At 44.5% G+C, this 17,758-nt stretch overlaps 1 protein-coding gene across 1 annotated transcript in view; it reads right to left on the bottom strand.

The window, feature by feature from the left end:
• CNTNAP5 (contactin associated protein family member 5) overlaps window positions 1–17,758 on the bottom strand; it is a 462,074-nt gene that overhangs the window by 132,777 nt on the left and 311,539 nt on the right. Inside the window, exon 12 of the mRNA XM_019480590.2 lies at window positions 11,447–11,566. Coding sequence (XP_019336135.2) covers window positions 11,447–11,566 — 120 coding nt within the window. The remainder of the gene's footprint in view (window positions 1–11,446; window positions 11,567–17,758) is intronic.

The following is a 17,758-nucleotide window of genomic DNA, read 5'->3' as shown; positions in this document are numbered from 1 at the left end:
CCTGCTTCACTTGGTGACACTCCCAGCCAGAGTTTGTGCATCACAGTTCATTTCCCTGGAAACAATTTGGAGTGGGAGCAATCCTTCACCCTGCCCCGAAGGGATCCTGTTCACTGGTGATACTTGACAGGAGAGTACCTGGGGCTTTAAACTCCCTGGAGAGGCAATGAGATGCACACAAAGCTGAATCTCTCCCAACTTTGACTGGGTGGCACCAGGAATGTGCCATCATTAGGGCAACTGAGGCAGGTTTTCCCCAGTGCATTTGCAATGCTTCCTATGCTAATGCCAGAGGCAGTCTGTTCCATGAAGTTGAAGACTTGTTCCAAGCCATTACTGTACCTGGGAACAAGTATTATGATCTGCTCTTGCCTGTTGAGAGAAGAGCTGTTTCTTGTAAGCCTGCCTGTCACTCACTTAGAATCTGGCCCTTAGAAATGACATAGAGATGACAAACCATTACCCTTTCAACTGCTCTGTCTATGTGCATAACAATGGTTCCTCCTGTCTGTACACAGTCACTACACTCCTGATACTTAACCTGTCCCCTCTCCCCCCAGCAGATTTCTAGAGTGAAACATCTGGAATAACTTTAAAAAAAGAACAACAATAGTTTTACCCCCAAGTCTTGATCGTTAGAGGAAAAAATATAAAGAGGAAGTTGTACTTTGCAGAAATAATCATTTGCTCAAGAAATCTTATATACATAGTAGCAGATGCCCTGCATTAAGCACGCCCTGAAAAAAATGCCCCAAAAGAGACCGGACTTGTTATCAACTATTATTACTTAAAACTTGTAACACGGCTGTTGACGACTGAATCATTTTGACATAAAACCTCATACAAGCAGTATTTTTTTTCCTTCTAATAAGAATCTTGGGTATTTAGTGACAATCCACAGGACAAGTTAATACATTATCAGAATTGGTATGGTATCCAAAGTCTAGAGTGGAAATCAAGCCTCAAACTGCTGCAAATCACTTTTATTATGAAAGATGCTAAATAATGGCGAAATATTTCAGGGTCACAGTCTTTACTATCAATATCAAGGAAAAGTGAATCACTCTTAGATACAAAGCTGATAAGCGTCTAGAGAAAAATATGCCTATCGGAAATTCCTCAAGCAAAATATTAACTCTTAAGGTCTAATTCTGTTGCTATTTAAGTCAATAAGGCTGCCAAATTTGTTCTGGGGAGGGGGTGGCCTTTTAATTAGAGTGTTTCCTGGACAGCTACTCTAATTGAAACACCTCACTGCCATGTGTGTTAAGCCCCTGTGCCTTTCAAAATAGCTGTAGGATGCTCCATCTAAAGCTCATTCAACTAGGTTTAGATAAAGTGGCCCCATGGCCATTTTGAAACATGCAGGGGCTTAATATATGTGATGGTGAGGCAACGGTGGAATGGGAGCAGACAAGTTAATTGAATCTGCCCCGACTCTTTCTAATAACAATGTGAATGAGCACATTTATAGGCACCCTAAAAATCTTGCCACTGACGTCTAAACTCTGGTTTCTAAAATTAATTAAATATACTTAGGAAAGATGAAGCAACTGTTCAGATACTGAAACATGCATGCATTAAGTGCTTTTCTTGATCAAGGCCTTATTTTCTTTGTGCAGCTGTATATATGCTATCTTGGGGCACAGGTCAATAGATCTGTTGCATGAATGTGGTGTCAGAAGAATGCTAAAAAAAGGTCAGAATTGTCTTCATAAAGAATCACAAATTTCACACTGATACTTTAAATGCCTAAGAGCAACTTCTTGTAAGCTCCTTTCACAATCCCTGATCATGCGTGTGGCTTCAATACTGTACTTCGGTTTGTGGGATACACACAGACTTACTAAAAACAAGCCAACTGGCAAAAAAAACCCAAACAAACTTCATTTTTCTTTTCTCAATAAGTGAGTCAATATTTGCATTGCAAAATCCAATGTGCAAAAAGAGGGCTGGTCTGGGAAAGCTAGGAGAACCATCTCTCCTTGCTCTGAAATGGTACAAAAAAATAAGGAAAGCTTTGAATAATTGATAAATACATGGCCATGATAAAATTAAGCATTGATCTTGTCATACCAGCTCCTAAGTGTTATTGATTTTGATGGTTTTGACACTGCATACAAGAAAACCACATCACTCAAGAAATAAAACAGTGGAATATCTCTGTATTGTAACCAATCTCTCAGATACTCAGGTTAAAATGGACTCCCTAAGAGGTGTGAAAAGGTCATTTAAAACACACTCTGTCATAAAGCAGCCAGACAAGTACCTAGCTGTGGGTCGTATATCTACAGACTTTGTACTGGATATTATCAAGACGGGATCAATGCTGTACTTGAGAAAGATCAAGAGCCAGCAGCGGGGGCAGCAGCAGCTGATCCCGCTAAGGTAAGTGGGAGAGGGACCGGCGCAGCTGGGGCAGATCTGGAGGGGAAGCTCCCTGGATCCCTTTTAGTTGAGCTGGCAGGGAGCTGCTCTCCCGAGCCGTGCATGAACAAAGTGCCCCAGTGTTTGCACCATCGTTCACGCAGGCAGGCAAGTAGGAGAGGAAAAGAGAAAGACTTCGGCAAGGGTAAGGTGAAGGCACTGCACCCCAAAAAAAAAAATGGCGTGGACATGGAGTATAGCTAGGGCCCCTGCCAGGGGGGTGCTACCCACCTGGGGCTTCTCTGAGGCCTCCACCCAGATGAAGCCCACCGGGGGGCTGGTGTCACCCTGCCCCCTGGCCTGCAGAGGATGCCCAGTGGGGCTGGGTGGGCAGGGGATGGGAGGCCCCAGACCTGTTCTGCAGGCGCCTGTCTTAGGGCCTTGGAGGGGCAGGTGAGGGAGCTCCAGGAAGAGGTTAGCTGGCTGAGGGGGATCAGAGAAGCAGAGGATGAAATTGATGGGAATTTCCTTTCCCTGCAGGGCCAAGCACCAAAGGGAGAAGAGCCCCAGAAGGTGCCCTCTACAGCGGACTGGCAGACGGTTCCCTCCAGAGCCAGGGCTGCTCACAGCGGTGCAGTACCAGTTCTCTCAGTCCAGCTGGGGAATTGGTATGAGGCCCTGGTGGCATTGGAGGAATAGGAAGGAGAGGAGGACACCTCTGGAGAGGGGGCCAGTCTACGCGCAGAACAGGCTGAAGGAGGCAAGCTGACCCAGAAGAAGAGACGCCGGGTGCTCGTCAAAGGTGACTCCATCCTGAGAGGTACAGAGGGTCTCATCTGTCGCCAGGATCCCATGTCACATGAGGTCTACTGTCTGTCTGGAGTGAGGATTCAGAATGTGACGGAGATGATCCCGGCCATTATCTGGCCCACCGATTACTACCCCATGGTCCTAATACATAGGCACTAATGATGCGGCCAGGAGCAGCCCTGATCACCTGATGGACTACCAAGCCCTGGGGACCAAGCTGAAGGAGATAGGGACTTAGATGGTCTTCTCATCTGTCCTTCCAGTCAGCAGATGCAGACGATGCCATGAGTCCTGCATCAGGGAGGTCAACCTGTGGCTTCGTAAATGGTGTCTCAAGGCGGGCTTTGGCTTTTTGAACCATGACCCATACTTCAGGACAAGAGTTATGCTTGGGTGGGATGGGCTCCACCTCTCCCCCAAAGGTAAGCATGTGTTCTTTTTCAGGTTGGCCGATCCACTCCAGTGGGCTTTAAACTAGGCTCACCAAGGGACGTGGTCATCATGGGTGACCTAAACTATCCAGATATCTGCTGGGAAGAGCAGTCAGTCAGGTCTGACCGCTCACATAGGTTCCTAGCTGAGTTACAGGACCTCCATCTAACCCAGGAGGTGCACAGTCCCACCAGGGGAAATTCCTTGTTGGACCTAGTCCTGGCTACGGGCGATGACCTGGTGAGGGGTCTGTGGGTTTTCGACCACCTGGGTGACAGTGATCATTGCCTACTGGAATTCACCATCCAGCGCAGGGTGTCAAAGACCTGCAGCAAGGCAACAGCCCTAGACTTCAAGGGGGCGGATTTCAATGAGATAAAGAGACTAGTCAGGGAGGGACTGAGGTCCCAGAGTGAAGGGGAGTTGGGATCAAAGGGGGCAGGAGTGCTCAAAAGCCCCCACAGCTCACCAAAAACATCCACAAACATCTCAAATCTAAAAAGGAGGTGTACACCCAATGGAAGGGAGGGGCCATAACCAAGGAGGATTATACCTGCAACGCCTGAGATTGTAGGCGGGCTGTTAGGATAGCCAAGATGGATATGGAACTGGGACTAGCAACCCGGATCAAGGCCAATAAGAAGGCCTTTTTTAAATACATAGGGGGTAAAAAGAAGGTACTGGGTAACGTAGGGCCTTTGCAGGATCCTCTAGGAAATCTAGTGGTCACACCAGATAACAAAGCTAATCTCTTTAACAATTTCGTTGCCTCCATCTTCTTGAGCAGGGACCAGGACATCCTCTTCACTGGGATCCCCAGTGGACCCAGGGGAGGCACTGCCAGGCCCAGAGTCAGTGAGGACCTAGTCAGGTAACTTCTGCTGGGTCTAGACGTGTTCAAGTCAGCAGGTCCTGACGATCTCCACACCAGGGTGCTGAGGGAATTAGCAGAGGTCATTGCGGGACCCTGGCACAGCTTTACAAGAACTCATGGTGCACTGGTGAGGTGCCGGAGGACTGGAAAAGGGCCAATGTGATCCCCATTTTCAAAAAAGGGAGGAAGGAGGATCCAGGAAACTACAGGCCCATTAGTCTTATCTCAGTCCTGGGGAAGCTCTTTGAGAAAATTATCCAGGAGCACATCTGCAAGGGGCCAGCAGGGGAGATCATGCTTAGGGGCAACCAACATGGATTTATTCGAGGCAGGTCCTGTCAGACCAACCTGGTGGCTTTTTATGACCAGGTCACATCCCTGGACGCAGGTGTCACGGTGGACGTAGTCTTTCTGGACTTCAGGAATGCCTTCAACACTGTCTATCACCCCATTCTCATTAAGAAATTAGGTGACTGTGGTGTCAATGCCTACACAGTCAGATGGGTCACAAATTGGCTGGAGGGCCGCACCCAGATAGTGGTGGTGGATGGGTCTTTTTCGACCTGAAGGGATGTGGGCAGTGGGGTCCCCCAGGGCTTGGTCTTCAGGCCTGCACTGTTCAACATCTTCATCAGCGACTTGGATGAGGCGGTGAAAAGCACCTTGTTCAAATTTGCTGATGACACTGAAATGTGGGGAGAAGTGGGCACGCTGGAGGAGAGGGACAGGCTGCAATTAAATCTAGACAGGTTACAGGAGCGGGCAGATGAGAACAGGATGGGTTTCAACACTGACAAGTGCAAGGTGCTGCACCTGGGGAGGAAGAACCAGCAGCAGACCTACAGGCTGGGGAACTCCCTTCTCATCAGTGCAGAGGCAGAAAAGGATCTTGGAGTCATTACAGACTCCAAGATGAACATGGGCCGCCAATGTGGGGAGGCGGTCAGGAAGGCTAACAGCACCTTGTCGAGCATCTACAGATGCATCATAAGCAGGTCCAAGGAGGTGATCCTCCCCCTCTATGCGACACTGGTCAGGCTGCAGTTGGAGTACGGCGTCCAATTTTGGGCGCCGCACTTCAGGAGGGATGTGGACAGCATCAAGAGGGTCCAGAGGAGGGCCACTTGCATGATCAGGGGCAGCAGGGCAGGCCCTACAAGCGGAGGCTATGGGACCTGAACCTGTTCAGCCTCCACAAGAGAAGGCTGAGAGGGGCTCTGGTGGCCATCTAGAAGTTGGCCAAGGGGGACCAGCAGGCTACGGGAGAGTCCTTGTTCCCCCCAAGCACTACTGGGAGTAACGAGGAATAATGGGCATAAGTTGACGGAGAGTAGATTCAGGCTAGACATAAGGAGGCGCTACTTCACTGTCAGGGTGGCTAGAAGCTGGAACCAACTTCCAAGGGAAGCGGTGCTGGCTCCTACCCTGGGGGTCTTCAAAAGGAGGCTAGACAATCACCTAGCCGGGATCATTTGATCCCAGCATCCTTTCCTGCCCATGGCAGGGGGTCAGGCTTGATGATCTGCTCAGGTCCCTTCTGACCCTACCTACTGTGAAACTAAGAGATTCCAGCACAGAAAGAGGAAGAGTAAGTCTGGCATTGAGGCTACCAAGCATGTCCTGCTCACTGAAAAGCCCAATTATGATGCAAACTCAGGAGTATACAACAAGGCTGTCCTGGTCTTGTGTCTGGCTACCACTCCCAGGCACACCAGAGAGTACGGGCTTGAGAGCAGGGACAGTGAGGTGAGACTAGAGTGCATCCTCAGCCAGTGGCATATCAAAGGGTGGCCCAGGGGGGCGGGAGGGGGACCATGGCCCCTGAGTGCCAGCCGGTGGGGGGCACTGACCGGAGAGGCCGGAGCACCTCCCTCATTTTGCGTGTGGTCCACACACCTGCCTGGTGGGTTTTGGTGTTCTTCAGCCATTCCAGCTGGAAATTTCAGCCGGCTCCCCTCCCCTGCTGCCAGCGTGCCGCGCTGGTAATTCTGCTGTGGACATGCTGTGGGGCCCCACACAGGCTGATTTTCCTCAGGCCCTGTACCATGCTCAGATCATCCTGGGGGTGTACAAATGCAGGCATTGGTCCCTGGCTGCCGGGGACCCTCAGTACGCCACTGCCCTCAGCATTTCTGCAGATGACACTGAGCTGGGGGCAGTAGTAAATATACGGGATGGTAGGGCTAGGATTCAGAGTGACCAAGACAAATTGGAGGATTGAACCAAAAGATATCTCATGAGGTTCAATAAGGACATGTGCAAAGTCCTGCACTTAGGATGGAACAATCCCATGTACCTGTACAGGATGGGGACCAATTGGAAAAGCAGCAGCTCTGCAGAGAAGGACCTGGGGGTGACAGTGGACAATAAACCAGACATGAGCCAGCAGTGTTCCCTTGTTGCCAAGAAGGCTAACGGCATCCTGGGCTGCACTGGTAGGAGCATTGCCAGTAGATCAAGGGAAGTAATTCTTCCTCTCTATTCAGCACTGGGGAGGCCACATCTGGAGTCCTGCATCCAGTTTTGAGCCCCCCACTACAGAATGGATGTGAACAAATTGGAGAGAGTCCAATGGAGAGCAACAAAAATGGCTGAGGGGCTGAAGCATATGACTTATGAGGAGAGGTTGAGGAAACTGGGCTTCTTTAGTCTGCAGAAGAAAAGACTGAGGGAAGATTTAATAGCAGCCTTAGACCACCTGCAGGGGGGTTGCAAAGAGGATGGAGCTGGGCTGTTCTCAGTGGGGGCAGACGACAGGACAAGGAGCAATGGGCTCAAGTTGCAGCAAGGGACACTGAGGTTGGATATTAGGAAAAACTTTCCCATTAGGAGGGTGGTGAAGCACTGGAACAGGTTACCCAGAGAGGTGGTGGCATCTCCATCCTTGGAGGTTTTAAAGACCCTTCTAGGCAAAGCCTTGACTGGGCTGATGTAGTCGGGGATGGTCTTGCTTTAAGAAGGGGATTGGACTAAATGTGACTTCCTGAGGTCGCTTGCAACCCTCATTTTTCTATAATTACTATCACTGTACTGACCTCACTGATGTCACTGTGGGTTTAGAGCGACATGAAGTGTAACATGGGTAAGGGATGCTCGGTTCCCTCAATGCTAGGACTCGCTGTCACTGTTGCATAGACAAGCCCACAGGAACACACGGACTACTGCACCCATCCACTAGTCCATCTCATTCATTCGCCAGTTTCTGACAGTGGCTTTTAGGATCTGCTTCAGGAGATTGTCCAAGGGAATGTAATAATGGATAATTATTGAATGACATCTCAAGGGGAAGTTTCTTCCTAACCTGCCAGTCAATTTAAGACCTGGAGCAAAGGAGAATATACCATGTGTATATGTATGTATGTGTAAACCTGCAGAGACATGGTGTATACACATACACTATATGGATGTTTCTAAATGGCATTTATTTGAAACATTATCTTTTTTTTTTTTTTAACAGTCACTAGAAATTATACAACCTTCACTGCAAGCCATTCAAAATAGCTCTTGACTAACTTAAGTAAGAGTGTGCCAACTACATTTTTGCTACCGCACTGTTCAGCTTCTTCTAGAAATAATTAATAGACTAAAACAACTTAAGCTTCAGGTGGCACCAACAGGCACCCTGTTGTTAATTACTTGCTCTGTTGAAACCTGACCTTAACTTTTTACTCCTCATTTTTTTCTCAGATGCCTAGCCATGCCCCACATGCTCCCCAACACAAAACTTGCTCCTTTAATTCCCAGACTGAGCTAATTCCTGGCCAGTTCATACTCTTTGCCCTTGTGCCAACATCGTATTTTAGCTGAAATAATTCTTTCCCCCTTACATTTATCTTTCCTTCAGTATTCTGAACCCACACACTTGTAGTCTCTTCTCATATGACAGACTCTCCATCATCTTGCTCATCCTCATCCTTCTTCCCCGTACCTCTTCCACTTCATTTTCTCAAATATGGGGAACCAGAATATTTGGGGAATGCAATATTTCAGAGCAGATCACACCCAAGCTCTCTACAATGACATTAATACGTCCCTCTCTAGTAGAAATATCTCAGTGGATACATCCTGAGTTCCCACTTGCTGCCTTTGTGGCTGCATCATGTTAGTAGTTTTGCCATCTGCTTCCTGCATTGAAAGGGGTTTTTAACAAATAAGAAACCCAAATGTGGTCAAACTATTATAATTCAGTCCTAATAATTCATTGGCTATGGACCCCAATCTGGTTATGCTAAAAAGATGCAGTTAGTTATAGCTATTACTATTGCCAGGTCAATACTAGGGAAAACTTCTGTTCTTTATGTTTAACAGCAGAGTTCTCCAGTGGTTAGTCTCTTGTCATTCAAAGCCCTTGTTAAGTAGTTAAATCCATAGTAAGACCCACAAGTAGTTAGTTACTACACGAGACATGCTATTCTTTTACCTGGATGTGCCATGGCTGCATGGCACTTCTAAATCTTCCAGACTGAGGATATGAAGTGTCTGCTTATCAGCAGTACTATGCTAACAGTATCAAAAAGTGAAAACGTGCCATTAGGGTAGTGGTGTAGACTTCCATTGATTCAAATTTATTTCCCAAATTGGATTTGTGCTCTTCACATCATTAAAAATAAAATAAAATGTTATTTTTACTTTGGGTCTCACTACCCCATTCGCAAAAATGTGAATATTATGAGATGGATGGACAATGGTTTCATTTCCCCATACAACAATTCAGTTTTTTGTTGAAAAACAGAGAACATAAAAAGCAGATGCTGTCCTTCCTACCTCCCCCAGCCCCTGCTTCTCCCAGATATCAAAACCTTAAGAAAATTGGTGTTTCGGTTTCTGGATTCCTCCCCTTGATTAAAAGCCCTTTGTAGAAATAGTTTAGCCAAAATGACTGTTCTTTAAAAAAAAAAAAAACAGCATTGATGAGGTTTAGGTTTTATCAACTCTTTTCCCCTACCCCTTTCTTTTCTTGGTTATTTAGATTGATGCAAAAACAATGGCTTCCACCGTGTCATCCAAACACTTCATACAGCTTGAAAGCATAGAAGCTATCGTGAAATAACCAAATATATCAATTGTAACATCTCCATATTGGAATCCACGTGAAAACGGTAAATTTCCACCTTGGTACTGGGGAGATTCAACAACGGTAGGGCCAGACGTCTCTTATTAAATATTTGTTACACCTGAATTAAAAAAAAAAACCTTAATATTTAACTGCTGTGTATTTAATTAATGCAATGGCTGTCCAATTAGGCCAAAATGAAAATGTAATTTGGAACGCTTCGAGCAGATTAAGGAAATAGCACTAAGGCTCGTTTGGAGCTTGCGGTGTTCAGGGAGGTGTAGGGAGGGATGTGCAGCAAGGCTTATTCAGCCTGGCAGTCAGCCTAGCAGAGGATATTGCTGGCTACCTCTTCTGTATCTGACCAGCAAACATTGCCATTGGAATGGGAAAGAGTATGGCCACGGTATCCGTTCCTCTCCTTTTTAACCGGGTCCTTTCTAGAATATGGTTTAGATGGATAACTCTTGGGAGTGTCTTTCACATGTCTGCAGGGAAACTTTGCTGGCCAGATCTTCATGTAAAAGTCTCATTTTATTTGAAAAGCATATACATTTGAGCAGTCAAAATGAAATGTTCCATGTTCTGGGTTCCTGTGCTGACTCTAGAATTAGAGATAATAAGGATCTCTCTCCTTCCCTTTCCTGTTAGCATAAGGAAAGATTTGGGATCTTATTTTTCAATGTTTTAAATAATTTCTAAATATACATGGTAGTGCTCAGTGAAAGTCCCATTGTCAGAAGGCTTGGTCACAGGGGATGGTTTGCAGTAAGCATAAGGCTTGGAGGTTAATGGTCAAAGGACAGTGAGTTATAGAGCTTTTCTTGGCCCATATCCTATGTCCTCAGGATTCCCCATATTAGCAGAGCATTTTATTGGCCCAGTAGAATAAAGGTTGTGGTGGTATAGAGTGACCTGCCTCAACAGTGGTCTATCACTCATCTCACGTTAAAATATGCCACTGTCCGTCTGTCCTTGATGGGAAAGAGCATTTTCATACAACCCGAGGTTCTAATTTTGCAAGGTTTTGAGTTGTTCTACGTCTTCCAAAGGTACTGCTTGCATAAAGGCAAGATCATATTGCCAGCAGAGACTGTCCTGAAATGTGTGGCTGAGTATCTACGTAAAACAGGGGTGCTCAACCTCTAGCTCGAGGCCTAGACCCAGACAATGGAGCAATGTCATCCAGCCAATGGGGCTCCACATAGATTTGAAAATCTGACAGCAGGGAAAGAGAGGCAGCATTAATTTCCATTCCCCTCCTGCCAAATTTCCAAACCTGTGGAGAGTCCCACGGGCTAGATAACATGGCTCTGAACGCTAGGTAGTGCTGGAGTGTGGCCAGATGGAGCATGACATGGAGGAGGGTGCACCGGATCGTACACATGAACCAATTCCATGTGGCAACCCCGGGAAGGATCCTCCCCATAGACTGACCCTGCACCACGGGGCCAGAAGGTTGGGTGCCACTGGTTTTAAGTAACTCTCTCTCCAGAAACAGAGTTGAACACTAGAGTAATCAATGAACATACAAATGTACCAGAGAAGCAACTGAGTTAACAAATGTATTTGAACTTCAACTTCTGAATTCTTAGTAAAAAATAATGAAGAGTGAATCAGAAAGTATAATGCTGGTGAAGAATATATTGACAGCAGCCTCCCATGACACACGATTTGCTCTTTTAGCTCTAGCAGAAATTTGGATGACTGTTTCATACTATCATGAGAATCACAGAACTGAGTCATAGGAATCATAGACACAAATCTTTTAGAATTGATTATGCATGCTAACTTTGCCTTTTTCCAACACCAGACCCCACGGTTCTTCTGTGGCTAACAAATACAGAACATATTTCATAAAAGATATGTAGAGATAATGCTCACCATGAAGGACTATGCAGTGCTCTCACCTGTTATATTGCAGTAAACCCAGAGAGGTCCAAGTGGTCCACTTCCATCAGAATCAATGTGGAAGAAACCAGATGTCTTTCCTTTGTGCCGATAGCCTTCACAGGATTGCTCATAGATGGCTGGAATAAGGAAAGATTCACCTTATTACATGTGTATGAGAGAGGGCAAAGACAGACCTTTTTGTATAAACAAATGTATTGCCATTGATTATTTCTGGGTTTTATTTTAGGCTCCAATTCAGGAAATGATACTTAAGCATTTGCTGGCATTTTCCTGACTAAGCTAAGTAAACACTTTTAAAGGCTGATACGACCTTAGATGTGTGAAATTGCAGCACTTGTTAGAGAGCACCGTTTAACACAGTTTATTCCATGAACATCTGCAAAAGGCTGGTCATCACAGAGCATGGTTATTGTATGCCTTCCCCGGCCCAACAGCTATACCCAAGGTAGAGTTAGTCTGGATTACTAGTTCAAGTGGGTTTGCCACCAGAATCCAAGTCCAAAAGTTGAGCTGAAGGTCAGGAGCTAAGTCCACACTGGATTCAGGAAACTGGAAATAAAGCTAAATAAGACCCTGGGCAGGGCACTGGGGGAGGCAGGAACTAGGGGCAAGAACTGAAGGGTAAGACTAAGGTCTGAAGAAGGAGTATGGTTGTCATAAGAGCAGGATTCATTTGGTGCATGGCTTAACGTGGTTACCTCCTGGCGAAGGCAGGGTTATGGAGATACCTACTCAGTCCGGTGACCACCTACACTACTCACACCGCATCCTCGACATCAAGTGGCAAGACAGAATTACCAACACAGAGGTCATCACCAAAGCCAACCATCACTGCACTACTCAAACAGTGGCACCTACACTGGCTTGCCCATCTCTGCAGGATGGAAGATGGGCAGATCCCAAAGGACATCCTATATGGGCAAATTGCAGGTGAGGAGAGAAGAGTAGGTTACCTAAAATTGCACTTGAAAGACATCTGCAAGCAGGACATGAAAACTTTTGGAATTGACCCAAACCTTTGGGAGGCCTTAGCAGGAGGCAGGGCAATGTGGTGCTCCCTCCTCAATCATGGAGTCCAACATCAAGATGAGAAATGGTTACTTGAATTACAACAGAAATGTGGCCAAAGGAAACAGTCTCTCAGTACAGTAGCCTCTAATGCTATGTATACCTGTGGCCACTATGGCAAGCCTAACATCAGTCTCTATAACCATAGGAGAAAATGCACCACCAGTAGTAGAATAGCTGTAATATCCACTGTCACTTGCTGATGAATGGATGCCATTATTATTATTACAGCAACTAATGAGTTCTCCTAAGGAAAAGAGGTGACTGGTGCCTCTTCCAATGTCTCGTACCAACCCAGATGCAGGTGTGAGCTAACTAGTGAGCTCCCTTTATATGGGAGACATGGATTTATGCCAGCTGGTTATCCTGTTTTCATGCACAGAGCTCTTATTTTTTCTGCACATTTTCCTTTGCTGAAGAACTCATGCCCATGAAAAAGCTTTGAAATGTAAATATTCAAGGGGTTAATAAAACAAGCTGTGACTGACACCCTGAATAACAAGAAAGCAGGAAAAAACCTGCCCAAGGGTAAAAGCAGTTCTTTTGATTATAGACATCCTCAGGCAAGACACCACAATTTCAATAGCTAATGCTTCCCTTAGGTGCTATATTACCACTAGTATTGACCTTGTCACCATTAAATTTGTCATATATGCACATATGTTTATCTATGTACACACACGCGCGTGTACTTCCAAAGTGCTAAAGCTTTTGTGTGTTATTGTGCTTACCAGACAGTTTCCTTAAAACAGCCGATGCAAAAGTATCCCTACAATTCACTAAACAAGCTGCAAAAGGCTCCCTCGACATCCAGGAGATGGCATTAACCCATACTGTGGCCGTGTCTATACTAGACGCTACTGTGCAGTAGCAATGACCTATTGCTACTGCTCAGTAGCCTTGGGGGGAGGTAACCATGATGCAACGGTACTGCGCAGTAGTAACGAGCTACTGCACGGCAGGTTGTCGAAACAGCTCAGTACCGTCAGGAAAAAAAAAACGTGCAGGGATGCTACTGCACAGTAACACTGGTTACTGAGCAGTCATTTAGCACTTGGTTATGCAAGTACTAAATGACTGTGCAGTAACAACTATGTAGTCTTCCCTTCCTGTAGATGCAGCCACTAGTAGATTTTATGAAGCAAGCATGGTGGCAGACAACCCAAAGCAAAACCTGAAGTAATGGAGGGGACTCAGAATGGAAACTACACCCCAAAATATCTGATGGAAGCAATGATGGGATCTGTTCAATTGTTTAAACACACATGGACTTGTCATAGATTCAGGTTTATGGTTGACAATTGTTAGTGCTCTTATTGTACAAGAAAAAGAGAGATACCCCAAATCGATATGAGACGGAGACAAAGGGGAAACCTCTCGGGAAACAGACAGCTAAGCGGTAACACAAGGTCACGTAGACGAACGTCTTCCGACTGGGATTCTGACTAGCTGTGCTTTCTTTTCCCACTGTAAGAGGAATTGATCTTGTTTCCACGTAAGCCGTTCCCAGGTTATATTGATTTGAGTTTATTAACCATAACGGTCTGTTTATTATTAACTGATTTTATATATTCTGTTTCTCTTAACCACATTTGGCACAAGGGCCAGGACTCGTGAGGTTTTTTATTATTATTATTTTTTTCTAAGAGTCGCAAATATTTGGAAGGTATGGTAGATCTGGAAATGGGAATGAACAGAGCAATACCCTTGCAAAACCAATGTCCTTGCAATGAGTGAGCTCATTAGTGATAACAATAGCAGAACACACAGCAATATATTTGGGCATCTCCTTTGGCTGCTGCAAGGTCAAATCTGTCTTTTTCTTGCCCCTTGATTTTATGTGCACATTTAACAGCTATTCACACACAAACAGATCATTATACAGCAATATGGGACATATATAGATTGAGAAAGACTCAGGGGAACATGCAAGTATCCCATTTGTTAGTCTTTATAAATTTCTTCATGAATCCCTACTACTTTTCAGCCATCAGAGTCATACCATTAAGTTTGATATACTATAATGTTTGCTGTGTGGAGGTTGTAAATAAAGCTTCAATGTTCATAGTGCCTTTCATCCAGCATCCTCTCAAGGTGCACTGCAGCCCAAATCAAAAGAGTTCTCCTCCTTGTCACCTCCACATGCTCCCCTCTCCTGTCACATGGACCACTGCAACAATTCTGTATCATCAAGATCATATGGGTTCCCCTCTGCCAGGGGAAGGGGAAAAAAATGTTTTCTCCAGTTAATGAAGCTTGGGGAAAAAATTAAATAGCCAGCACAGGCTGGATAAAAAACCAGACAACCACTACTAGCATTCCCCAAAATGCTATGGAAAAGATCAGCAGTCACAAATGGTCTAGCATCCAGACTGTGGTTTTTTTTAGTTTTCTATGACTATATCTATTTATCTATCTATCTATCTATCAAAAGTGGGGGGAATATATATAGATACATCTATATCTAGATAGACAGATAAATAGATATATCTACAGCAATATGGGACATCTAGTTAGATAGATAGATAGATAGATAGATAGATAGATAGATAGATAGATAGATAGATAGATAGATAGATAGATAGATAGATAGATAGATAGATAGATAGATAGATAGATAGATAGATAGATAGATAGATAGATATTTCCCCCCTCCACTTTGAGATCTCTGATCTGGCCTTCACTAACTGGACTTCACTTGTGTCTGATGAAATCGTACTCTAGGGTAGCTGGCTGGTAGGAGCCAAATGCTCAGAGTAGGATTCCCAGAGTTCAGAGGTGGTTCAAGGTGCTCAGCATGCGGCAGGATTAAACCTATATTTAATGTTCACCCTACCATAAAACATGACTAATCTTATCTCTTCCTGTGCCTTTTTATCCTGATGTATAATGAACTGTAGGAACCGAGAAGTGCTGAGAACCCACTCTCTGATAACAAACCACATGCACAAATTTAAAAAAAAAATATCCGAATCAGCTACACCATATTCCTCATGTATTTACAGTTTTAAAGGCTTCTGGGAGTCTTTCAATTACTGTTGCTGCTGACAAAGGCAACCAGGGCACGGGGGAGCAGGAGGAGAGACCATAACAGGCCATTAAGTAACCGGTCAAATAGCCGTGCCTTGATGAATACACAAGGTTCTCAAAACTGCAGCTCATTTAGTGAATTTGCTGTCATCATCATTACAGGACAATTCATCTTGGCTCATTAGGGACCGCATTGATTGTATCCATTGCACTTTTTTATGTACAGAAGATGCTGCAAGGAGCAGAGATAAACTCTTGTGTCTTGGTACAACTCTGGTGCTGCTAAGAAGTCCTTGTCCACACAAGGTCTCTTGGTGGTTAGTTTAATCCCAACTACTACATTGGCTTAAGACTGGACGACTCTTCTCCAAATTAAAACAAGGGAAGATGTGAAGACCCACTAGTAATGTGGGCATCCACGAACAGAAAGAGCTTGCTCACTTCTAGATGACACTGCTGTCACAGTTTTTAAATCGCCTTCTGAAGAGCCAGTCGTTAAACCAAGTACTCAGCATAGCTGCGCTGGTTTTGCTCAAGCTATGCTAATTTGTTTTGAATGAGAACCTGTTTTAGGGTGATTTGCTTTTGGTTATAATACAAATCTGTAATATGGACTTTAATCATAAAGAAGAGCATAATAGGAAAGGACAAAGTCAAAGAGGTCATCTTCCTAGCATTGTGATATAGGGGAAATAAGAGGAGTTCCTAGGTCTACATTGGTGGAAATTATGGCTTAACATGAGTGGGGAGAGGTGCTCAAAAGAGAACCAGTTCCTTCCCATTGTTTAGAGAGAGGATTTGATGGATTATAGATTATTAGAAACCCGAAAAGGGCAGAAAACACCGAAGCTTATTGTTGTTTGCAGATCACCTTTAGAGGTTGTCTTTTGACTCCTCCATTGGTCTGCCATGTTTGCTCAACATTTCTCCTAGGCGGTCATGATCAGGCCACTTAACATTGTCTCTCACAAACTGAAGCCATCTATATATGAAGATGTTACGAGCTGAAGCTGTTTACCAGCACCGTACCCAGACTCCTGGTGGCCCCGGGTGAACTGTTAGCATCAGCCCCCGCTTTGCCAGAGATAATGATAATAATAATTTTTAAATTACCATTTTTAGGCCCTCTTTTTGTCCTGGCCCTGGATAGCTGCCCGGTTTGCCCATGCTTGTGTCCAGACCAGCTGTTTACATCCCTCTCTATTCTTCTACAACTGACTAAATGGTAAATCTCTCCATACTCATTCTTCTACCTACACAGTTACAAAAAAGCCCCGTGAAAGCAGAAAACAGGCCAACAGCCAACCGTACAGGATAAGGCACTGGGCCCTCAAAAACCACAGTTCCAAACTTCACTGACAAGGAGTGCAATTCAACCAATTTGAATCCAGTAGGAAATTATTACTGTAGCGGGCATTAATAGTTACCGTTTCCCAAATGTTAATTATGCAGTAGCACCGTACCGAAAACAAAATGACGACTGCAGCTATGTAACTGTCAATCAATGCTGACATCTTCACATTAGCCACTGTTTGAAAAACTGAGCCTTTTTTACTGAACAGAATGCAACTTTTCAGAGGTTGCCAACATTTTTTCAATCATTTTTTTTTTCTCATTAAAACAGGCTATTTTGTGGTAAGATTTCGGTGAATCATCATTGGCATTGCTTGCATTTTCACTCTTTGAGGAACAGAAAAGTGACCTTATTCTTGAAAAGTGAAGCCAGCTATGATAAATTATTATCAGGAACAATTTCTAAATGTTTCAATGGTTGAAAGCTTGCTTCTTAGCAAGGGAAAAAAAAAAAACAATTTTTTTTCCCCAAAACAAGTTGTTTTTTTTTTTAATTGAAAGAAAAAAAAGTTGTTAAACCTTTTGCGCACACACAAATGTGACTCTTTCAATTCTTTAAAAACTGAAAGCAAACTCTAAATGTTGAGGTTAAAGATTCATTTAATTTGTTTTGGAAAACCAGCCCTTCATTTTTAGAGTAGCTCAACTTTTTTTGTCTGGTTTTGTTTTGTTCTTTGGACTGTCTCTTATTCTAAAGCTAGGACATCCCCTGGCATAAATCAACATCCCTCCATTGGTTTCAATGGCAATATCGATTTATATCCACTGAGTGTCTCGATGCTCACATCATACTTGCTCACTTCTGTGGTAAATCAGTGTTTACTATTTTATTTTCCCATGAGCTCTGTGAGATCACT

This window comes from Alligator mississippiensis, chromosome 4 (genome assembly GCF_030867095.1).
Source record: "Alligator mississippiensis isolate rAllMis1 chromosome 4, rAllMis1, whole genome shotgun sequence".
Classification (NCBI taxonomy): Eukaryota; Metazoa; Chordata; order Crocodylia; family Alligatoridae; genus Alligator; species Alligator mississippiensis.
This window is presented reverse-complemented; position numbering and strand designations above follow the sequence as displayed.